The sequence below is a fragment of the Protopterus annectens genome, chromosome 6.part1 (assembly GCF_019279795.1).
Source record: "Protopterus annectens isolate FY-2018-M chromosome 6.part1, PAN1.0, whole genome shotgun sequence".
Classification (NCBI taxonomy): Eukaryota; Metazoa; Chordata; order Ceratodontiformes; family Protopteridae; genus Protopterus; species Protopterus annectens.
The window spans coordinates 150,484,383-150,509,160 of record NC_056738.1 but is presented as its reverse complement, the minus strand read 5'-3'; the positions used below and the strand labels follow the sequence as shown (position 1 = coordinate 150,509,160).

Below are 24,778 nucleotides of genomic sequence, written 5' to 3'. Positions count from 1 at the left end.
GAATGTGCATTGCTACCAGAAAACGGCTGGTGGAGATTCCCCTTTCCTACACTCTCATGGCCTCGCGACAAAGGGGGTAAGATCTGGTTCCTCCCTGCTTGTTGATGTACCAGATCACTGACATGTCTGTCTGAATTGCAATAGTTGCCAGAAGGAGAAAGGCATGAAGGGCCTGCAATGCTAATAAGACTGCCCTCATCTTTAGAACATTGATATGCAATTTGGTCTCGTTCAGGGACCACGTGCCTTGGAATGCCCTGCCCGAGCAATGCCCCCCTCCACCCTAGTTGGGAGGAGTCCGTGGTTGGGAGGCATCCGTGGTCATCGTGGTTTAGTAAGGGGTTGCAATAAAATGTTCATCCCTCGACTAGTTCTGAGGATTGTATCCACCAGAAGAGGGAGTTCCTGCAAGAATTGCTTATGTGAATTGGATGAGTCAATGGCAGATCTAATAACGACCATTGGACCGCTAGTGTCCACTGAAGTACTCGCAAATGCAGATGAGCACAGGGGAGAAGAGTAATGGTGGCTGCCATGGAACCTAGGGCTCATAATACTGCCTCAGCTGTAGGAAAATGAGACTGAAAGGTCACAGACAAATGGAGTCTTAGGTTTCAGACTCTCTCCAGAGTTAGAAAAACTTGGTTTGCAATGATGCTATCCTCACTCCAGTGTAGTCCAAGACCTGAACTGGGTTTAGAAAAGACTTGGATATGTTGATTGTAATTCCCAGAAAATCTGACAGTTTCAGGAAATAGTCTCTGGCCTGATAAAGTAGACGCCTGGTGGGAGCAGCAAGGAGCCAATCATCCAGGTACGGCTAGACCTGTAAGCCCTGAAGCCCCAGGTGAGCTGCTACTACTGCCATGACCTTGGTAAACACCCTGGGTGCTGTGGTGAAACCGAAGGGTAAAGCACAAAACTGATAGTGAAAGGCCCCTAGCCGAAAGCGGATGAACCTCTTGGAGCATCTTTATACGGTAGTACGCATTCTGGAGATCTACTGAGCACATCCAGTCATTATCTTGCAGGAACGGCAGGATGGATTGTAAAGTGACTATCCGGAACTTCTCATTGGCAACTGATGGGCCTTAGGTCCCCCGTGTTTTTTGGAATAGTTGCCTGATCTGGACTGATCTTGTGGGATGGGCTAGATAACTTGTTTCCACCTGCGCAAAGGGAGGCAGCAGCGCTTGAAATAGAAAAGCTGCTGAGGAAAGTCCAGAAGGTGTTTTGGGGGAATGGGAGAAACCACAAAGGGGACGGTATAACCTCTGGATATGATTTGAAGTACCCAATAGTCTGTTGACACAGACTCCAATGCCGTCAGATGCAGCGAAAGGCGACCCCCGACTGCCTCCAGAGCAGTCGGCCAACCCCTCAGGGCTTCTGAGCGGTTGTGTCCGAGAATGGTTCTTGAGACCCAAAATTTCTCATACCCCCCCCCCCCTTCCTCTGAGCCGGCATCTGTCTGGTCCCCCTCTACCTCTAGGGGAAGAGGAGTCCTGAGTGTCCCGAGAATATTGTGACTTCCAGAACCACATTTTCTTTTGCCCCTACTGATTCCTAGAAAAAGATCATTGGGTGTTAAAGAAGCAGATCCCGTTGGCAGACAATGTCTTCCCAAACAAGGAAAAATCATCATAAGGGGCATTCGCAAAAGACCCCTTAAAGGGTTCTGTGAACTGACAAACTGAACCAGGTATGTCGCCTCATGGCAATGCCGGACCCGGCCGTCCTTGCCACTCCTTCAGTGGCATGCAAAAGGAGATGCATGGACGTATTAGAAACCACTGAGAGTGGCCAGTCACACGCAGAACATGCGTTTATTCTCAGCAACATGGACTCCGGGGGCGACTCAGCCCCTTGACCAGGTCACACTGCAGTCAAGTAACATGGGCCAAGTAATTTAGCGCCCTTATAGAAAAGGTGGCTGAAGCATATCTTTGCTTTCCCAAACGATTCATCGTCCTGGACTCTCGGTTTGGGGGATGGACCGTAGAACTTTCCTGGGCTATTTCTTTCTTAGTGGTGGCTGCTATTACCATGGCGTCTACTGGGGACCTCTTGTTCCAACTGGGTCTGTCTGCAGGAGGACTCAAAAATCTTGTCAGGATGCTTCAGGATTGGCTCCAAGGTGTTCAGTTCCTTCCATGCCCGGGTGATAATAAGATCCACCAAGGGATCTGCAGGGGGGGAGGGGGGCACCCAGGAGGTAGATGGGCCCGTGCCGAAAGCCTCCAGAAACACAGACTCATGCAAAGAAGGTTTGGGGGCGGACCAACCCCCCCCCCCCACTGTCGCAGGAGTTCTAGGATGTCTCCAATGCAGACATAGTCGGGGGGTGATCTGGGGGAACTTCCCCTTCCTCCAAATCAGTGTCCTCGGTGAAGGACTCTGGGGAGGAGTCCAAGTGCCTCCTTTTGTGAGGAACCTCTTTGGTGGGGCTCTCCAGAGAGGGTTCACAAACTACCTGTGGTTCCTTGAGGGGCACAGTCTGGGGGACATAGAGCACGGGCTGTCCTTGCATGGGCAAAATGGCTGAAGACGCACCCAGACACAAGGGAGTCTGGGCGGAGTTCAAGGAGATGGTCAGGGGCCTCGATCCGCTGGAGAGAACCCTTTCCAGCATGTCGAAGGCCAAGGGAGAGTGAGCCTCCCAGGAAACAAGGAAGCTGTTCTCCCCAGATCCGACGGGGGGGGGGGTCGGAGCAGAGATATCAAAGAGAGGGCCTCAACCAGACAAAGTCTGCACCAAAGGAGAAAAGCCCAACCCCTCGGATCAGACGCCCAGGCTTCGGCTCAAGAGAGCTGCTCGGGTCCAAACTGGTGGAGTCAGGCGCTCAAGCTAGCTGGTGTCGAAGTACTCGGTACCATCGGAACCGACCCCTTGACTCCGGGAACTCTCGGATCCATAAACTCCGATACCGGGGGATGGACTGGAGGAGGAGATATCGGGGCAAAAAAAGGAAGCAAGTTCCCCCCTCCAGAGGGAGGGGGGCTGACTAGACCCCCATCTGAATCTGGGTGCGAATAAACCTTTTTCACCATTTTGTCCATGTCTGCCTCACTCAAACACCTGGTGTAATGTGACAAAGCCACAGACGCCGACCGGGAGGATCGATGTGCAAAGGGCCCTGGAAGAAGGTCTAGGCTCCTCTGACTCCGGTGATAAACTGGGCAAGCAGAGTGGAGGAGAAACTGGTCTAGTAACTAACTGTTGCTTCGGAGGAGGATCCACTGGATCCGACTGGTCCGGGGATCTCCTCCTCTCTCTGTCTTTCTCCTTGTCTTTTCCCTTCTCCTTCCTGTGCTCCCTATCCACAGACCTATGAACAGGAGGTTGAGTCCCGGCCTGGGTGGGAGAGGAAGAGGCTGTGGTCGAGGAAGAAGCAGTCACAGCCATGACCATAAGAGAAGCGGAGGCAGCTGCCTCCATAGCAGGAAGAAGTAGGATTAGTTTTGCTCGGCAATCCTTCAGGGTCCTGGGGTAAAACCCCGCACAAATATAGCAGTTTGTTGAGAGATGGGGGTCCGCCAAACACATCACACACAGAGTGTGGCCATCAGCCAGAGATAACTTATGGCCACACACTGTGCATTTCCTGAAAACCAGCTTTGACTGCTGATCTGCCATTTTTTCCAAAGTTAAAGGCAAAAGGCACAAAGCCCTAACCTGCCCGACTACACACACACTAGTGTCCAACTAACTAGCAAGAAGAGGGAAGGGATAGTAGGCCTACTCTAACTACCTGACTTTTTTCTTTTTTTTTTTTTTTTTTGAAAAACACAATGCAAAACGAAAGAGGAGGTTAAACAAGGGAAAGGGAACCTACCTTCATTACCAGCAACACAAACACCCAAAAACTATCTGAAAAAAGCACCTACCACGCCTGGAGCTCGGAGACCACGCTGCTTGGCAAAGCCACGGCAAACGAGATCGGAGGGAAGGAAAGAGCTGGAGGGGTATTATGGGTAAGGGGAGGAGCTTGGTGCTCGGATCAGATACTGGTGAAGCTGCCATCTCCGATCCGATCTGGATCAGATTCCCACAGTTGATGATCAAATGAAGTCAACTACTTCAGATCTGTTTTTCATGTCATTGTGAAGTAGGCAAGAATATGAATGGCAGATTTGACTTTGACATTGAACAAGCTCCATTAAAAAAACACTCAAGTTAAAGAAAATGGGCCATACCAACTTTTAGTAAAACACAATAATGCTAGTACTTTTTTTTATAGCTATAGGACTTGTGTCTATGCTAGAGTTTAATTTTCATTTTTTACAATTTGTACTAAAGGTTTATTTTATATGAAGTTTAATTTAGTTTTTGACTATTAATTTTACTTTCATTCCAGCTTTATTTATATTTGATAGAGGATTAATTAAAATGTCAAATTGAACTGTACACATTTTGATACATCTGATCAACAGTATAAACCACCACACTGGTATACACTAGCTTAATGAGATCTGAGGAAGCCTTTCACTTTATTGACAGATATGGGTTTTAAAATAACTGTGTGGACTTAACACAACCATATACACATACATATGCGTACATATACACACATATACATACAGTGGATATAGAAAGTGTACACACCCCTGTTAAAATGCCAGGTTTTGTGATATAAAAAAACAAGAGTATAAGTAAAATAAACAATATAGCCCAGGAGCAAACCCGTGCAGAGTAAAATCCTCAACATCAGTTGAACGAACCTTGAACAACAGTTATAATAAGTCCATAAACGACACGTTCCTTAAAAAATCCAAAGCGTATTTATTAAGAACAGCAGATACGTATGATGATGTCATTGACCTTATGCATAATTAATTAGTAAACTGATACAAAAAGGAGTAATGGTTTGATGTCTGTAAATGGTCTGAGGAAGCCTTCTGGTGAAAGCGCTTACCTATCTGCTGCTCTTAATACGCTTTGAGTTTTACAAGGAACGTGTCGTTTATGGACTTATTATAACTGTTATTCAAGGTTCGTTCAACTGATGTTGAGGATTTTACTCTGCACGGGTTTGCTCCTGGGCTATATTGTTTATTTTACTTCTACTTTTGTTTGTGACTGGCTTGGGGGCATTTATTTCCTGGTGGTTTACTTTATTATTATTTCTTACATAAAAAAACAAGACCACAATAAATCTTTTCAAAACTTTTCTCACCTTTAATGTGACCTATAACCTTTACAATTCAATTGAAAAACAAACAAATATGTTAGGGGGAAAAATATATAAAAATAAATGTGCAATAAGCTGGTTGCACAAGTGTGCACACCCTTAAACCAATACTTTGTTGAAGCACCTTCTGATTGCCATCTGTAACCTTAATGATGGAACTTCAGAACCCATTTGTTTTCAGACTTTCTGGAATGGAAAAGGGATTACTATGGTGTGAGGGGGTAACAAGGTGTTTAAAATTCACTCCACTTACATCATGTATTCACTCTGAAACAATTACCACTCCTTCCTCTACGCAGGTTAACCCCTTACTACCCTTTCTTTTCAAAAATTATCCAAATATGTGTCATTGGTGTTCAAACACTTTTGTTGCAAAAAAAAACTTATGTTATTTTATATATGTACTTACTATAGAAAATGTACCCATTAAAACATTATCTACTTAGACTTTTACTTTTTAAAATACATAAAATAGAACAAATTTCATCGATACCAGGATATTGTCGTGCATTTATACGTAACTGCCACATAAGTTTAAGTCTTTCTAACATAAGGGAGTCTGGACCTCCTCTAATATCTGTTATACCTTGGTCTATGGCTCTAAATTTGAACCTATGTTCTGGGTATTCAGAAATATGTCTTGCTACTGCATTTTTTTGTTTCCCCTACTTGTACTATAAAGATGTTCGCGCTCTCTCAACTTTCGGTCAGTTTTCCCCACATAGAATACTGGACAATGTTGGCATCTAGCTACATAAACTATCATTTTCAATTGACAATCAAAGGTCTTTCTTTGTGTATTTTCTGTCGCTTAGTTGATATACTTGTCCTACTTCTATGTGCTTACAATAGTTACATATACTGCACTTTGCCATACCTGGATTTCTAGGCAATTTGGTGCTTTGAGTCTCCAATATATTTTTCATATTCTATCCTCTCTTAAAAATAATGCGTGATGGAATTGGAAGCTTGTTCACAATAAATGTGTCACCCTGTAATAAATTCCACTTGTTAGAAATGATGTTTTTAAAATCCCATTAATTCAGACTATATGTTGTAATAAAGCTGTATTTCATGCAAAATCTTTCTGACCTATCCTCACTGTTTGTTATGTCATGAACCAATATTTGCCTATAACTTTGATCTAAAATAGGCTTATATAGTCCCCTAGTTCTTTTGTTTTGTATGTCTTGTGTCAGTTGCATGAGGAGGGAATCAGGGTAACCTCAGAAACATCTCCCTCAAAATTTTTGCATTCTGCATAGAAATCTTCTATGCTCACCATTCTGGCTGCTCTAACTAATTGGACTTTCACTACTGACCTTTTCTGGTGGCAACTGGAATAGTGTAGGAAAGTGTTGTTGGAATAAGTCTCTCCATTATAGATTTTACCTACATATCTTCCTTGATTTTTGTCTTTTTTCAATTTAATGTCTAGATATGCAATACTGTTCTGTCAAAAAATTATAAGTGAACTGCAAAAATACTGTTGTGTTATTAAGGTGGTTCACTAAGTCTTGTGCTATCTTGACATCTCCTTTAAGGACAATAAAGAGGTCATCCAGGAATCTTGTATAGAAGTAGAGAAGTTCAAAAATCTGTGGGTTCTTCTGGATATAATCTTGCTCCCAGTATGCCCTGACCAAGTTTGAAAAATTGGCTCCACATGGCGAACCCATTGCCACACCTATTCTTTGTAAGTAGAAGTCTTGGTTGTGAAAATTTACATGCAACATGTAAATGGATGTAAATAAATGAAAGTATCTTTAGACAAAAAATATACCAATATGGATGCAGTTCTAGATGCATTATTCCCAATTCCTAAGGCTCAGAGTAGCAATGCTTCCAGGATGTCAGAATTTAGTTAATGCCTAAATATACAACTGCGGCATTTACAGTCTACTACTTCCATCTAAAAGCTATCAGCATTGTTATACAATGTAACACATTCAAAGGACACTAGCATGGTTAAGAGAAAACTAAATCTTAAATAACCATATAAAATTACAAAAGTAATTACTTAATTAAAAATAAAAGGAATGGTTTTAAATGGATTAAAAGGATTTACTTCAAGGTAAGCTAGGCATTCCATCTTTTGTAGTAAGAGATGTGCAAGCAATGCATTTCATTTTTGTCAAAAAGAACAGACATTACCTTTCAGAGCTTCTGAAGTTTCTTGCACTCTCTGGTACAGTTTCAACATGTTGGTAAATTCATCACCAATTAAAGGGTGCTGGGAGTTGAGCTGCCACTCAAAGTCAGTTTTAGGTAAATCAAACTCTTTAAGGGCCATGGGGCTAAAAAGGAGAGAAAGATACCATGAATTTCATTTTCTTATTTCAACCAATAAAGTTATAAGAGCTCTTGATGTCATTCCATTCTCTGACTTCATAAGAAATCCAGTAGTCTGGAAACCCAGAATGCACTGGTGTTCTCTTTTGCTTACATTTTTATCTGTTCTGTATCAGCAAACAACATTACCCAGTAACAGAGAAAAAGACAGACAGTGATAACCTAGGAACAATTCATTACTGTCTTCCTGAAGTAAAAGAATGAAAATAATTGGGGACAGACAGCCATGTTTTAATAAAGTAGTTGGAGTGCAGCATTTCATTTAATTTTAACAGAAACCGCAACACAACTGCCTGACCTTACGTGGCTAGGTTGGCAAATGTGTGAATGGGTAATAGAGCTCCTGACCTACAACTTGCTAAGGGTTTTTCAACATCACCAGGTCTCCAACACTAAACCTACAAGTGAGCCTGGCTTTCATCTGTAGAGGAAGATCATCTGGCAAGCTGAATGTATGGCCCTAAAATCTGAAAGCCCCGGTCACCAGCTGAACACAACAATTACGTATCATGCAAATTAACGTGAGGTTGACGCATCCTGCCTGCATAAAAATGAAAAGGGCACAAAATATTAAAAGATAGCGTAAGCACCCAAGTCCTGTTCAACCTGTGCATTTTAATTTCACAATATAGTATCACACATGACCACACAATCATCATAGTCATATCCATGGGACTCCAGTCAAATATACAACTTTATGATGCAATACATATATAGGTATGGGTCTATCATGGCAAAACAGACAGCAGAACTACAACCTGAAGTCATGTGCTAAGTATATGGGGATACAGAGCATTTGATAAAGTTTATGACTAGCAGCAGAAACTGCATGTCAAGTCAGAGTCTAAAAGCATATCAACAGAAACAGCATCCATACAGTTTACTAGGCATCCCAATAAACTTCCAAATGTAACTGAAGTGAAAAAAATAAATTTGCAGTACCAAAGAAACACCTGGTTTAAACAGTCTAACGAATTAAACGTAAAGAAGTATAACCCAAAGTTAGTTACATTAAGACAATTTTTCTAACAAAAATTCCCTCACTGGAAAACAATCTAGAAGAAAAATAAATTAAAAGTGGAAGCCTTGTTTATTTCTCACTGTGACTGGAATAATAAAGAAGCTGGAAAAGATATGGCGTGCCACATTTCTGTATCTGAGGAAGAAATCTTGATGGCATTTAAAAACACTTTAAGGAAAGGGGAAAAATAAAAACTGTAGCAGTTAAAAGAAAAGTTCATGATTCTGAGAGCTTTGTCATTTATTCTCTGAAAATGAAAGGGGCATGGCATCCTAAAAATGGTAGGTGTGTGTTACTGATCTAAAGAAACAAGGTAAAACAGTCAATTTGGGGATTTATATGATTCAACAGTAAGGAACAGAAAAAACTGTGGTATAACAAATTATCAAGCAAGTGGGCATGTCATTAACACCTGAACTTAACGAAAGCTGTAAGTGTATGCACAGTAAGAAAGATTTACAAGTGCATATAAGGGAATTAACTGAAGAAAAATGTGTAGGACAAAATCCATCCATCCACAGCCCCCTTTTCCCCATTTTTGTACATGGGGTCATCAGGGTGTCACTTCATGGGTTCGGGGAGTCCCTTCAACAGTGACAATCATCTACTGCCAAGATTTACACCACCGGGTGGCTAGCCCTGCCTCTTTAGTTCTTCCACACCATACACATGCATGCACATTCACACTTATGGCCAATTTAAAGTGTCCAATCCACCTAATGTATGTCTTTGTGATGTGGGAGGAAACCCACACAAACGCAAGGAGGATATACATACTCTCCATAGATGGTAGCCAAGCAGAGAACTGAACTGGAGAACCTTTTGCTGTTAGCCAACAACACTAGCCACTGTACCACACATAAAAAGGTGAAAATGAGAAAACGTTAAATGTGTAACATGGTTCAACTAAGCACAGACAGTACAACAAGCAAAATTCAAACCTTGTATACTGGCTGTGACTAAAACCACAAGAAGGGTAATAGGTTCAATCAGTTTCGAAGAAGTTGTGGTTGCAATAATCATGTTGTGAATATATGTAAATGCATGTTCAAATGAACCTTAATTGTTCTGTTTAACATGCCAAATTTGCTGGTATTACAATGTAAACAGAGTTGATAAAGTTAAGTCCAAAATGTTTTCAAAAACAGTGAGCCAAGACTGCAAGTCAGACTGCCAAGGAGAGAAGCTGAAAACTAAGCAATGGCATATCGAATTTAAACTAAAAATTGGAACACAATACACTGTTTGGCATGAAGATGCTTTTGGGGAAGGCAAACAAACTAAAGAGCAATATGCACTTTTCATTTGTGTTCATGTCATACATTTAAACCACTTGGTCAAAAGCTACTAAAATGAGAATATGAAATGGGGCACATAGTCTTGCTTCAGACTGCAGTACTTAAGTCAATCTGCATAACATTTTGTTTGGTCTGTGAGAATCTAGGAATGGCAAAACCATTTCAAAGTGTGAAAGTACAGACAGAATGTGTTTCTGCATACATTCAGGAAGTCAGAAAATCATAAAGACACCTCAAACACTGAAGAGATTCACTGAAAAAATATTCTACACAATTATGTGCGAGTGCAAAGAGGATATGCTTATACGAAGGGTCATCAGGGTACAGCCCCCATACACTGGGGGATCAGCTATCTTACAGAAATTAGTTTTGTTTTATTCAGCGATTTATGATGATTTTTGGCACAGTATTGCTGTTTAGAAATTTTAGCTGCAATATTCTGCATCCTAACTAAAGGAAATGTGATGCTTTATTTTACAGCCAAAAGGAGCTACACATAACAGTTCAGATGACTAAAGAACATATACCACAAAAGCACAAAGGACTGTTGGATGAAGAAAGTACCTGTATCAGTGTACTTTCCATAACATTAGATGTACAACGTATTGTAACTACTGGTGCAGTGGAACATGGTAAAATTAATCAGGTGGTGCATTTAAAGTCTTTGTTTCAGTCTCATTTACAACAATCATGTTACTGCTATAGTTGTTCATTTTCAGAGAGGTATCTTTTTAACAGTCCTGCATGATAATATCCAACTCTTTCTCTCTCTAACATGTGTGCTGAATTTTTCTCCCTTGGAAGATTTCTTCTAGATTATTCGAGTAAAAAACATAAGACCCTTAAAAAAATCAACCTAGTTAAGACATACTCTATGCATGCCACTGACCATCCATCTAATGTTCCTCTGCTCTATTAATTTCTTACAGAGGAAATTGGTTATAATTTCTCTCACGGCAGGTGATCTCCATATTGTTATTGAAGACAGGCCGATGTTGAAAGACCAGTTATTTCCATAGCCAAGCAGTATTACTTATACTTCAAAATATCATCCAGATTAAGTGCTCGAGTTCACCATTGTACTCTTGGGATGGAGGTTCATACCCTAGTGCTGCTGTCAACTGGAAAGTTTTTTACCTCAGTGCTGGATGATGAACCTGATTATTGGCATCAGGCAGTGACTTCTGCAGCAAGCCATTAAAAATCACAAAACTGATGTGCAATATTACACCCATGTATCATCATCTATATGTCCATAGACTACAGCCTGAAGCATATTAAAGATCCTTAACCTCACCTTCCAAGCGCTACATAACCTGGGTCCTGCTTTCTTGAAAGCTGTTAAGACAGTGTGTTCTGTTTAAGCTGCTCAGGTTATGAGAGAGGGGCTGCTGACAGTTCCTAGGGCCAATTTGCTGTGTTCCTGAAGAGCCAGTTACCTTTCCTGACTCAGGTGTGCGAGCCAGAATTCTGCTTCAGGAGGTCCTCTGCATTACCATATTTAGGAGGGCCACAAGACAGTCATTCCACCTTCAGAACATTTTAATTTTAGCGTCGATTACAATTTTATAGTTCTGCTTGAAAACTGTTTTGCTGTGCTGTCTTCAAAAAACTAACATTCAATGTATTTATTGTTTTAAATATGTAAATTTAGGATGAAGTATTTCAATACTAATTTATGCGAATTAGCTGTAAGTAGATATCCATCCTTCTGATCAGACGTCCAAACCTTCAAAACTTCCCCATAGTGGAGCTGAAATTCCCTTTTTTGCCCAAAACAATCAGACCGAGCCCATTCCATTTTTAATTTTTTTCTCTTGAAAGGAGCGTTTAGCCCAAGACTTGAATTCACATCACTGACTAGACTAATAAAGGGACAGAAGTTCTAAGGTCCTGTTCCAGTTCCCCTTCCGTCATTCACTGCCAGGTCAATTTAGAAAAAAATGGAAAAGGGGTGATCATTCTCAGGTGGGGGATGAAGTGAGGGAGTTTATACAACATTGATACTTTTACTGCAACAAACATACCACAACAGTTGATGTGTGACTGATCACTGCTGCAGTAGCCTAAACCACACAGATTATATCCAGCATAGGATATAACAGCCATCCATCTCCCAAAGCTTCAGGGCACCTTCCATAGATAATTTGATGAGCGATTGCAATTACAACAATTGGCCTTTGTCAGGCAGAGAAACCGATGCTAACTTGGGAATCCCAGTTCAAGCAGCAAAATCCTGGCAGTCATCAAACTCTGCAACCACTAACAAAGAATCAAAAAGAGAGACTAGTTTGTCTGTGAGACATCTGGCTGCCTCAGGAATAAGTATGGCAATGAGATAAAATGACAAGTAGTGATGTTATCTATTTCCACATTGCCACTGCTTCTGGACAAAGAAGGTACGACACTGTGCTTTCCTGAATACTACCAGACAACGGCCACATTACCTGAATGAATAGCCAGTATTCAAGGAGGAAAAAAAAAACTCTTTTAGAATGCCTGCAGAAATGGAGAACATGTCCCCTGTACTGTCCAAAGTATGAGGCTCTCCTCCACCCCAGAACAGGGGTATCTATTGTGACTGTAGCAAGATGCAAAAATAAGTAAAGAACCACCATGAAGAAGGTCATCTAAATAAAAGCCACCAAACTAAACTAAACTGCTACAAATCAACCCTGGAGATCTTGCCTCTTCCAGAGACTCAGAAACCCGTGACAACCGAGTTTGGAGGATCCACTGGGAGGTAAAAAAATTATGTGAAGTTTAATGTGATATAATGCACACATTGTAGGTGGCATGAACCTCAGAACTCAAAAGCATGAAACTGTTGTAGCCATCTCTGTGAAAGCAATAAAGACAATGGACTGTAAATGCTATGACAGTGTCCAGAGGTACATATATTTGATCCATTTTTGCACAAACAATACCCATGTACAGATGGGCCTTGCAGTGGACTGAGCTATGACTTTTTAATTTAATTGTAACACCCAAACAGGGGAACAGCCAGAAGATCCTTGTGCAGAAGGAGACTCTTTCGGCAGTACTTAGTTGTCCAGGTATGGAAAATTTCTGATGCCCTGCAAGCCTAAACACTTACAACTATTATGTATTTTGAAGATCAGGGGGACAGATACAAGAACAAATGTTAAGGGACCCAAACAGGTACAGAAATCTCCAGAATACTCATGACAATTTTTATGTGCAGATATGTTCTGGATCTGGAAAAAAAAGAAACACATCCAAGTTGTCTTCTCAACACACAAAGAAAGATGGCCTGCACTGTTACTGCGTGGACAGACTTATCTGGGATGAAGACAGATGACAGACATCTAGTATGCGTCTGAGGTCCTGTGTCTTTTGGGGCATGAAAGGGTCTGGAATAAAATCTTTGCCCTAACTGGTCTGCCAACCTCTTGGATGGTACTTTTTAAGGGAGCTGAAGCACTTCCTTCCTCACTTGTACCTTCTGACAGGGTAGTATGTCTGCCAAGGAAAGAAAAGCATTTTGGTATGGATATGAAACTGGGGTGAAGTAACTTGTTTAGGTTGCACTATTGAGAGGTGTGCAAGGAAAGCCTCCATTCAAAGATACCCAGAGGTACAGGTTGGAACGCAGTTGAGGAATGGTGGACTCGCCTCCTTAAAGAAATCTCAGCATCTATGAAAATGAGACCCATTGACTTTGCACTAGCACAGTTGCTGGCATTTGGGTGAGGAGGGAGACTGACCAGACTAGACACAGTCTTCTGCTGCTGCAGGCTCCACAGGCCGCCCTGAAAAAGCACTTCCTCCATCTCCTTCGAGTCATACAAAAAGAATCTTAGCATGAACTATTACCTTGGTTGCTGAAAGGGATTGCAATTTCCCCTTAAAAGTGCTAGGGATGTTGATTGATTTAAAAGTACAAACAGCAAAGATCCATTAAATGGTGCATCCCTAAAATTTTGATTATGTAACCGTAGGGTGGACAGCTGCAGTGGTACAGCGGTTAATGTTGCCGCCTCACAGCAAGACATTCTCTGGTTCAATCCTCGGCTGGGGTGCCTTCTGTGCAGAGTCTGCATGACTTCCCTGTGGTCGCGTGGGTTTCCTCCAGGTGTCCCGGTTTCCTCCCACATCCCAAAGACATGATGTAGGTGGATTGGAGACTCTAAATTGGCCCTAGGCATGAGTGCATGCGTGTGTGTGCCTTCTGTGGAAGGTTGGGCGTCGGGCTGGCAACTCAAAACCGTAAAAACTCCACTGCCAATCATGAGCAGACAGGTGACCTGCTGTGGTGACCTCTAACCGGGAAAAGCCGAAAGAAGAAGATTGTAGTTAGTAAGGTACACTAAGAAGTGCATCACAAAAGTTATGCTGAATTCTGTTGCTCTTGCAGCTCCCTCTGCTACATTAAGTACTATTCTAACCATGATGTTTACCACCACTGAAAATGGACAAGCCTAACTAAGGAGTTTCTCTTTTAAAAGATCCATCAATAAGGCCCTCAGGAGCACAAAACATTTTAGCGGAAATATCCTCCCTTAAACTGTAAGAATCTAGAACCCAAAGACACAAAGTGAAAGATGTTACGATCTACTGCCTCAGCCAGTCCACATTCCTGGATTCCTTATCAGAGGGATGAAGACACTGGCACTAAATAGTGGAGTTTCTCCTCTTAGCAGCAGGGTCTTGGCCCAAACATCAGTCTGGTAGGAGTCTAAATATCCTGTTCAGCTATCAGTGTCAACCCACCCAAATAAAAAGTTGCCAATGTTGGGAAATGCAAGCTCATCAGATAGTATTCTGGAATCTTTAGGGTGTGTACAGAAAAAAAAAGCAGTCAAATCCAATCTTTATGCCTCTCAAGGGATCAAAAAGAGGAGCAAAGAACCAGTTTGTTTATGCTGAAGCTATACAAATGCCTTTAAACTCAGCATGATGGCTGGCATGAATAGCACGAGACCTACCCCCTTCACCCACAGATCTCAAGATTCTTTTGCTCCCGGGTTCCTGAAAAGATGCCATGACAGCACTCCCAAATTTTTGTAGAACCTGAAAGAAATCTACTATATCCGTTTTTAAAGCAACTTGGAAGACAAAAAAACTATAACAGGATTAGCAGACAGCTTCAACAAAGTACAGGATCGGATGAGCAGATAATGTTGCTGCTTCTAGCTTTAACAGAAGAGAAAAGTACGGTTGTGTAAAAACACTAACAGCAGCGGTCCAACTGACCACCACTGCAGCATTACTAACAGATGGTATACCCTGCCAAGGACAGCCATATGCTCAGTCAGCATACTAACACCTGGGCACCCTCCTCTCATGGCGTACGTTGAACATATGACCTTATCTCAAAGGAGGCAAAGGTACACAAGGGATGTACGGGTGCAAATTACCTCAGAGCTCAGAGCCCCAGAAGAACAAACTGAAGCAGAAGTAGCAGCAGCTTTATACACATGTACAAGTCAAAAAGACAGGAGGAAAAATAAAAATCCACCTCAGCCCAAAGAGAAGTGTTGGGGGGGGGGGTGAAGAGAAGAAAGGGATGGAACACTGGGGGGTGAAGAGAAGAGAGGGATGGAACACTGCAACAATGACCAGACATCTACTGTTATGGTAATTTTGTATACAACTGCACTATGTCCTTCCTTGGATCACTGCTGCAGCATTACTAACAGATGGGAGATTCCCAAAGCTGCCCAAGAGGAGGAAGAAGGAAAGCTGAGCAGCATCATAGTCCCTTTAAGAACAAAACCATGCAAACCTTGCTCTAGTCCCAAGGAAAACATCAACCTTGTAATATTTAGTGAACGTGTGAATTGAAAACAGAGTAGCTGCTGCAAGGATATATGTCTAGAATACATACCTTGGAAGAAAGCCACAGAAAAAACTGTAGCTATACTGGAATGTGCTTTAAATGAAACTTGAAATTGTTTTGCCATGGAAGGATTAGTTTGAAGAATAATGATATTTTGGAAAATGACAGAGTGGAAATAGCCATCAATGCTTGAAATTTTGACACCCTTTTAACAGAAGCCAAAGCAACCAGTGACAGTTTTCAAATTAACAAAGATGCAGGAGGCTCCAAACAAAAAAAAAAAAAAAAAAAAAAAAGAGAGATTGGGTAAGCTTTTCCAGGACATAGAATCATAGGAGATTACTAGGCTATCAACCCAGAAGTCATTTTAAGCCTAGCCGTTTCTTCCCAATGTAAAACCATAGAAATGCTAATCAATACCCAGGACTGCATTTAGTGATGACTGCCCATGTCTAGGCAGGTTGTTGGCACTGTCCCTGGTAAGAATTTACAGTGCCCCATCCACTCATCACAGTTCTCTTTTGAACAGTGTCATAGAGGTGTTTTGTTTCACATACTCAGATCCCCTGAAAGGTGGATGGCACTAAGTGGTGGTTTGCTGAGTAGGACACCTTTAAAAAACTTTGAGACCTCAAGTCAAGAAGTAGTAGATTCAGAGGCAGGCAGAAAGAAATGGATAACAGATGTGGTTTGATAGAAGTGAATGTTAATTCAGCATTGAGCAGCTCACACAAGAAAAATGTTAGGAATACATTTTGGTTGACCATAAAGAAAATCTCTTTCATTTAGAAACAAAATCTCCTTGTAGATTGTTTTCTGAAAATCTTAAGTAAATCCTCAGAAAAGTGGTGCCTAAACAGGATTAAAATTCTATCACCCAAAGAGTCAGATTCGAGGTCTGTGAGCTGGGGTGAATTAGAGACCCTCTGCTCTGTGTGAACAAGTCCATCCTGTGAGGTAACTTGTTAGGACTGCTCCTGGCCAAGTGGAAGACGAGAGCAGACGTCTGGGCCAAAAGGGAGTCGCAAGAAAATTTTTAGCTTGTCCTTGATTTTGAGGAGGACTTTAAGGAACCTCACCTTCCAAGGAGAGTTCATGGTGTCTGTTCTCCAAGCCTGATGGCATGGCACTCACAGCAGCCTGAGATGTCTGCTGTGAACAAAGGCAAAAATATCAATCCGGTTAGTACCGCATTGTACCTCACTGATGGACAATGTTCAGAAATCGCTCTCCATTTAGCATCCACTTAGGAGGGCCTGCTCTTTTTCTACTCAAAAGATCTGTCGCAGCACTTCTTTCAGATCAAATGTACAGAATTTAAAGATTTTGTGTTGAATTGCTGTGTTCCAAACAATTGAGCTAGTCTGTCAGATAAGACTTGGTGTCTTCCTGTTTACTTACCACATAACCGTGGCCTTATTTGTGTAAATCCAAAAAGAATATGGAATCCAGAGATAACGAACAGACTAAAGGGCCAAGATAAGTGCCTTCATTTCATTCATGTTTACAGAGGTCCTTCCTTTCTTTTAGTGACCAAAGACCCTGGATTCCGATGTTCTTGGAACAAGCTCCACATGACAGATCTGAAGCATCTGTGAACAATTCTTGGTGAGAGCTAGGAAGGAGGACATTCCTAGATTGACAGAAATCTGGTTGAGCCATGACTTCCTGATGAAGGGGAAGAGAGGATTAAGAAGGTTAAAGGGCGGCAATGACAAGTCCAAATGCACTTGCAGTACCACTGAATCTTCCTCATCTGGAGTTTGACATAAAGTACCACGGAAACATTGATGCAATCTATCTTAGGGCTCTCAAAATCTCTCTTACTGAGGTCATATTCAAGGGAAGGTGGTTTTGAAAATAATCCGACAGCAAGAGAATCCTGTCTACGGAAAGAAAGAAAACATATTGACAGAGTACTCAATCTGCGTCTTAGGAATCCTATCTTGGGATGGAGCTGGTTAGGGAGTAGACTCTTCTGCTCAACCTGGCTTCTAACAGACTTAGAATTTCTAGGGAAGCAGCCCAAATAAGGAGATCATCCAGATAAGGAAAGACTTGGATTCTTGAAAGTCTGGAGAAGGTAATGACAGCAGCTAGGCAATTTGTGAACATCCTTTGGGCACTTGAAAGGCCAAAGGTTAATGCAGAAAACAGAAAGTGACGAAGACAAATGCAAAACCTTAAGAATTTCCTGCATGTTGGATGAATAGGAATATGAAGATAAACATCCTTTACATCCAATCTCACCAAAAAGGCTTGGTGGAAATATCACAGGAACCAAGGACTGCAGGGCAAACATGTTGAGAAAAGAAATGTCCAACTACCCTCTTTTCTGGGAACCAGAAAAACTAAGTAAAATCCTTTTTTCTAGATGAAGCAGCACAAATTCTATTGTCCCCTGAGTAAAGAGATCTCAAAAGAGAGAGAGAATAAGGTGAATCTGGCTTGCAGGAGGCCGTGGATCCAGACAAAAAGCAATCTAAGACATGCCAGGTTGGGAAAGATAGCGTAACTTTTGAGAGAGGAAAATGGGAATGGCCAAGGTGCGTGTGGGGCGAGTGAGGAAGGTGGAAATTGATAGTCAAAGAAGCTTATTTTTCAGAGAATGAGAGGCTTACTAGCCTTGAAATCCTGTTGAGATCTCTCCAGAAATACTTTATTGGATCTTTTACCCTTTTGAGAAGATTTCCATTCCTTATAAACAACGAAGCTCAATTCGAAAAAATGTATGATCATCCCCCTTGGGAAAAACCCAGTTCCCATGAATTACCGCATCAATGGTAGTCCACTGAACACAGACGACGCAAGAGATCTGGGAACACAGCTTGACAGCAACCTCTCTTTTGACCACCACACTACCACTGTAGTCAGAAAGTCCTTCTATGTGGCACATCTCATTACTAAGGGTTTTGCATCCTGGAAGAAAAAGGTCATGGTCTCCCTCTACTCTTCCCTCATTAGGCCATTCATAGAGTATAATGCCCCATTTGGCATGTACCTCACTAGACACCTGCAACAACTGGAAAGGCCATAAAAGTACCTCACAAAGAGGATCCTAGGCCTTAAACATTTGTCCTATATGGACAGACTCAAAACTCCCAACTATTCTCCATCTCATATCGCCTACTTAGAGGCGATCTCTGCTGGACTTGCAAAGTCATGTCTGACCCAACTCTGTTAGAAATGTTACATCTAAAGAAATCCCAATCCCTCCGCACCACACACTCCAGAGACCTCAACCTCATTACCACAATCAACAAAACTTGCTGGAGGGACAGGTTCATAACCCAAAGACTGCCCATGCTACAGAACAGACTTCCCATACAAGTCAAACCCGAGCACCTCACTGGCCCTCTTCAACAGAAATCTTGAGGAGTGGATGGGAAATGGAAAATTCACCCCGGGGATCACTCCAGTGGTTCTACTCGAAAGAGGCACTGGGAATTAAGGTTGAGTGGCACAATGCCAAGGTAATCCTATGGGCTACGCTTGTAAAGGCTCCAGGGCCATTAGCCTAGTACACACCTATGAACTTATGAGACCAGCTTTGGAAGGGTAGCTTATATTAGGATACTTAAGTAAATATTTTTACCTGTACCCCAAGATCTTGTATGACCTTACTTTTCCACTGCAAGATCTTGAATAGTTTTGCAGCCACAGAACCAAAAAGATGTTGTCTATTCAGAGAGGAGTCGAGAAGCTTTGCTTTGACGTCATCAGGTAAAGGCTAAAGTCTAAGCCATGAATGTCTGCAAAGAACAGACCAGTAGTAGCTGCTCTAAAAGAGGCATCAGCAGCACTATAGCTGCATTAAACAGAATGCTCTTGACATTTAAAAAAGCTGAGTTGAGAAGAAAGAGTGCAGAGGATTTAGCATCAGAGTCCTCAAAATATGACAGCACATTGCATCTATTCTGGGTAACTCAGGCAAAGTATTTGATCATATAGGTATAGCAACTGATAGCCCTAAAAGTTAGGGTGGCAGACACATGTACTTTTTGCTGCATCTATCAATAGCTCTGCTGTCTGTGTCAGATTAGAAGAATTTAAGAGTTTAGTAGGTTTTTCATTGGATAAGGAAATAAACATATTATTTTAACAATAGTATCTCCAAATAAGAGTCCCTCCAAAGGAGGATCAGAGACCAGGCGTTTCATAATGAGGCATAAGCCACTGGTTAATGAATTTGGGAAAAATAGGCAAAGGAATCATTCCCATTGGATTCAGAATCCTCTTCAGCTCTCTCTCAAAAACCAAATTGAGGAAAAGGGGCAGCAGAAACAGGAAAGAATGAGGGAGGCTTTAAGTACACGATAGCTTTGAAAAGCATGGAGAATGAAATTCTGCCATTTTTTTCTGAAGAACCTTAGAAGACGTCAGAGAGGAAGTGGTATGTTTCATCACCTGCTACTTCTTCAGAGATGTCTGGCTGTATAAAACAGTGGTTCAGAGCCCGGACACACCTCACTTTGCAGACTATGATCTGGGGGGGGGGGGGTGTCGTCTCTGGGTCCCTTTGAGGTATCAATACAAAAATCCCCCTTCTCACCAGAAGAACTGTTGGACATGCAAGACGGCTGCGAGATATCGGCTTCCAAAAGGATTGAAAGAGAGGGAGCAGCTGCAATAACGAGATGATTCAATGGCTCATCAAAAAAAGAGACCACAACTGAAGTCTTGGGCTTTACATTTTTTTTTTTTTTTTTTAGACATTTTCTTCGGCATAAAACGGAAATTGGCAGACAAGGACTCTGATGCTATCTTACCTTGGGCAAGCTCCCTAAGCTTTTGACTCACAGATAACTGGTTAATATAAAAGTCCCTATAGTTGTGTTCAGCACTTAACCAAAACAACACTTTGAATGATGGTCGCTGGGAAAAACCCACGTGCACAGATCACATTTTTCTTTTCTCTGAAGAAATGCCCAAAACTTTCAAGCACAAAAAATGGACCAGAGTCCCCAAGAGACACTTATTTGCCCTGCAGCTGAGGAAGCACTATGAATTGTAAGTCTGACATACCAAAGTTGAAGCGACAATTCAGTACTCAGGATGGTAGTCAAGTTCTAGGGTAACTTGCACAAGTACATCCCTTATGTGCCTTTGCACAGGATAAGGTTCATAAGTATAAACATACGGTGTGAAATAAGGGAGTCCAGGCTTTGGTATGCTGGCCTGACACACATCTACCCTTGACAGTACACATCATAGAAGGATACTAGGTTAATGATCCTAAAGGGTGTTTTTAAACCTAGCCATACTCCCCAGAAATAGTTAAAAGGTATTAGTTTTATAAATTGTGTGTGTGTGGGGGGCTATATAAACTTGTCCATGAATGGTTGAACATTTACAAGCTTCCTCTCTTAACGGAGACATGGGTACCAGACCAGGAGTAAACTTGCGATTTCCCATCCACATTCGCCTGAATACGTGCAGGGAAGAATTGTACTTCACATGGATGAGAAGTATGTTCCAGAGAAGGGGGCAGTGTCTGAGACACATCCCACTCCCCTCCAGCATATCATATTTATGCTGCAGGTTATTTAGGTCCCTGGGTCAGTTGTTTCTGGTGTTATTTGCTTTGCAGATGTGCAACAGGTCCATTAAGGCCACACCAGGGGATGCATTGTAGGACAGGCATAGGTTCCCTCTCGGCCTGTAGGGGACAGAATACAATGACAATGCTTTCATGCAGTCTACAAAGGGCTTGATTTTTATACCATGTACTCTTTTTGTGAGGAACCTCTGAGATTGCACCAGTTGTTGCATATGCCTGGTCAGGTACATGCCAAAGGGTGCAGTGTACTCTGCCCTCATAAAACCAAAGACATCTTTGGACCTGGACATCATACCCTTGAAGTTGTTACATGGAATGATTTTCTTACTACTATATATACAAAATGGTCAAATGCCAAGCTGCCGTCTACATGTATTCCCAAATCTCTGACAACAGTCTCTACACTTAGGAGTGTATTACTGATGTAGTATGCGCAGGGCTAGATGTTTTACAGAATTATACAGTTATGAACATCTTTAGCATTGAGTTTAAGACTGCGACTTCGGCAGCACTTATTAGTCTGTGTCAGGCTCTCTTGGAGGAAGTTAGTGTCTTGGGAAGATTTTTAAACTGTGAATCTGGTCAGCTAGGGACCTTTGAAGTTTGGCGTCTACTTCCCTGAAGTTCTGGATAGCAAGAGCAGCCCCTGAAGAACACTGGTAATGACTGGCCGCTTTTTTTTTTTTTGGTGGTAGGCTCCCTATCTTAACTTCTTGGGTCCCATCTGTGAGTCAGTTGCCTATCCAGTGGGCGACAGAAATTCATACCCAATTCAGTGAGCTTGTTTACAATGCCAGAGTAAGGAACTGGGGAGTGCTTTGGCCAGGCTGTGGTAGGCATTATGTACCATTCTGTCCTCATCCATTGCTCAATGATGTTTTTGAAGTCCATCAGGTTCAGTAGGCCTGACCTTTCCTTTACATAATCAAACCAAATTGAATCCAACTTCTGAAGATTTCTTATGTTATCATTTTTCATGTCCATTATAATTCTTTCCATGACCTTGTATATGACCCTAGTCAAGCTTACTGGTCAGTAATTTCTTGCCTCTGTGAATGGCCCATCCTTATGTAGTAAGATAACTGCTACCTCCAGTCACTTGGCATGAAGTCTGTTTGGAGGCTACAGATTAATTAGGAGGCATCCAGGGATATTATCAGGTCCCATCAATGCAGTGTATTTTGTTTTGGAGAGGACATTGAGGCCCTGCTCCCTGGTGATAGTTGCGACACTTCTAGAGGAGCGTCTGGAGGAGAAAGTAGGGTAACACTGGAGCTGACTTTATCAGCCAGTATGTTTCCTTGTCATATGGTTCAATACAAGTTGTTCCATTTACAAGTTTTTGGTGGTGTCATTCGAAGAAGGAACAATCTCCATTAGTAATACTGCAAACGGTGATCCAAGGAAGCACATCAATGTTACAGACAATGTGCAACTCACCTTGCATCTCTACATTTGCACATAGTGTAAGTAAATTTATAAGTCTGTTTGGAGACATATCGACACTCCTTACCTTTCCTAAAATCATTATAACCTTACAAAATTTATACTGATGCATCTCCGTCTGGTTTACGCCCAAAGGACTAAAACAAAAAAGACTAAAGAGTTTCATCAAACTCAGGCACCACCCAGAGGGGGTGAGGGAAACAGATTTTTCTGCAAGGACTTCTCTCTCTCCCCAACCAGGGTCAAAATACTGTTAACTCCCAACTTTATCCTGTAAGTAGTAAAATGCCTTTGGGAGAGTTCTAATTTTTTGCTAAATCATCATTCACCACCTCCTTTTCACCCCATTTTTACTTGGTGTGCAGTGTCGAGTCAGTCGTCACCACCATTATGGATTCAAAGACACCTCCCCACCTTCTTTGGCAGTCACATCCAACTGTCGCAGGTCTTCTCTCACACAATCCATCCAGCTCTTGGTTGAACAGCCAGCCAGCATAGTTTCCTTTTGCCTTCTTCCTCTAGCTCCCAAATCTTCTTTACCAGACAATCTTCTGCTTTTCTGCATGTGATCAAACCATTGTAATTTGTACTACCTGATCTCTTCTGTAGCTCAGGCTACTTTGGCTTCTGTTCATGCATCTTTATTTTTTTTCCATCTCTAACGATGTGCATCCTCCTACCTATCACCTGAGGCTTCTTCAGTTGCTCTGCCTTCACTGCCCAGGTTGCTGTGTCATACAAGAGTGTTGATCACACCACTGTTTTGCACAACTTGCATTTCAGCTCCTTTAGTAATCTTGCCGCATACTATCGGCCACTGTCCATTGGCAGCAGAACTTCGGATATAAACTTTAACCTCCTCATTCAAATTTTCCTTCTGCTCAACCGCACTTCCCAAGTAACTGGAGCTAATAACGTGCTCCTCTCTCTTTCAGCTTCTTCAGATTTCCTCCAATTGTTGCTATGACCACAGTCCTGTTTGTACTCTGTTTCCGACGATGTGCATTCCTATCCCCTATAAGTTTGCTGGTCTTCTTCAGAGTTTACATAAAGCAGCTAGGCTGATCTGTCCTCTCCATACCATTTGCTAATGGTAGTCTGTCACCAGTATGAACTGGAATAGGATCCAATGCATGTTCGCTTTCACTTGCTTACACTAATTCTACCAATGTTTCTGAGACTTCAATCACCACAGAACTGCCCAAATCAACTTTGTTGGGGCCTTGTCATATGCTTTTCCCAAGCCTAGGAAAGCTCAGGTGGATTCTTTCTTAAACTACAACTTTATCTCCACTACTGATCTAACTGCAAATTTTCTAGATGCGAGTAGCAAAACCTAAGTTTTTGCTGATTCAACAAAATATGCTGCAATTTAAACACTCTGCAAAAAACACATTTCTTAATAAAATTACAGTGGGTAGAGTTCCACGTCTCTGCTACACATTATTTTGTTTTATGTTTATAGCCTCTTTTAACAGCATACTTCTTGAATGTTGGGGGACTAATGGCTGCCTTTCCTTCCACCACATGTCCATAGCACGTCATACAACTAGAGACAGATTCCTCCACGAAAGCACGCATGCTTAGAAAAAGTGGGTGGGCCTTTCCCTCTCTGCGATTCCTGGGTAAAGAAAATGTAGTTGTGAAAGCAACCTTACCATAACAGTTAATGTTCGAATGATCACTGCTGCAGTAGCCTTAAATTATATGGTTATATCCTGCCAAGGACATAAAATCCGGTCAGCTTCCAAAGCTTCAGGGAACCTTTCACACACCCAAACTATCAGGCAGCTCAAGCTGAGCCAACTAAAAGACAACTCTGGGTGCAAAGCCCTTCAGAGCTTCCCTGCAAAACAAAGAAAGCGGCCAATGCCAGAATTAAAAAAAAAAAAAAAAAAAAAAAAAAAAAAGAGCATCCGCATCCTGTTATAAAAATGCACCAAAAGACAAGGGGTATGGAGGAAGGGAGCAGCTACAACAGAAGTGATCAAAGAACCTCTATTGTTATGGCAAGTAGCCTTAGCTACACGAGTAGATCACCCTAGCTTACTGCATTTGGGAAATGGAACAAGGAGTGCAGGAGCACCTGGAAAATGGTCCTAGTAA

General features: G+C 41.9%; 1 protein-coding gene across 3 annotated transcripts in view; it reads right to left on the bottom strand.

The window, feature by feature from the left end:
- Nucleotides 1-24,778, bottom strand: part of SPC25 (SPC25 component of NDC80 kinetochore complex) — a 450,334-nt gene that overhangs the window by 357,379 nt on the left and 68,177 nt on the right. For all 3 annotated transcript variants that reach the window (XM_044075589.1, XM_044075588.1, XM_044075587.1), the window contains exon 2: nt 7,347-7,489. In XM_044075589.1, coding sequence (XP_043931524.1) covers nt 7,347-7,485 — 139 coding nt within the window. In that variant the 5' untranslated portion in view covers nt 7,486-7,489. The remainder of the gene's footprint in view (nt 1-7,346; nt 7,490-24,778) is intronic.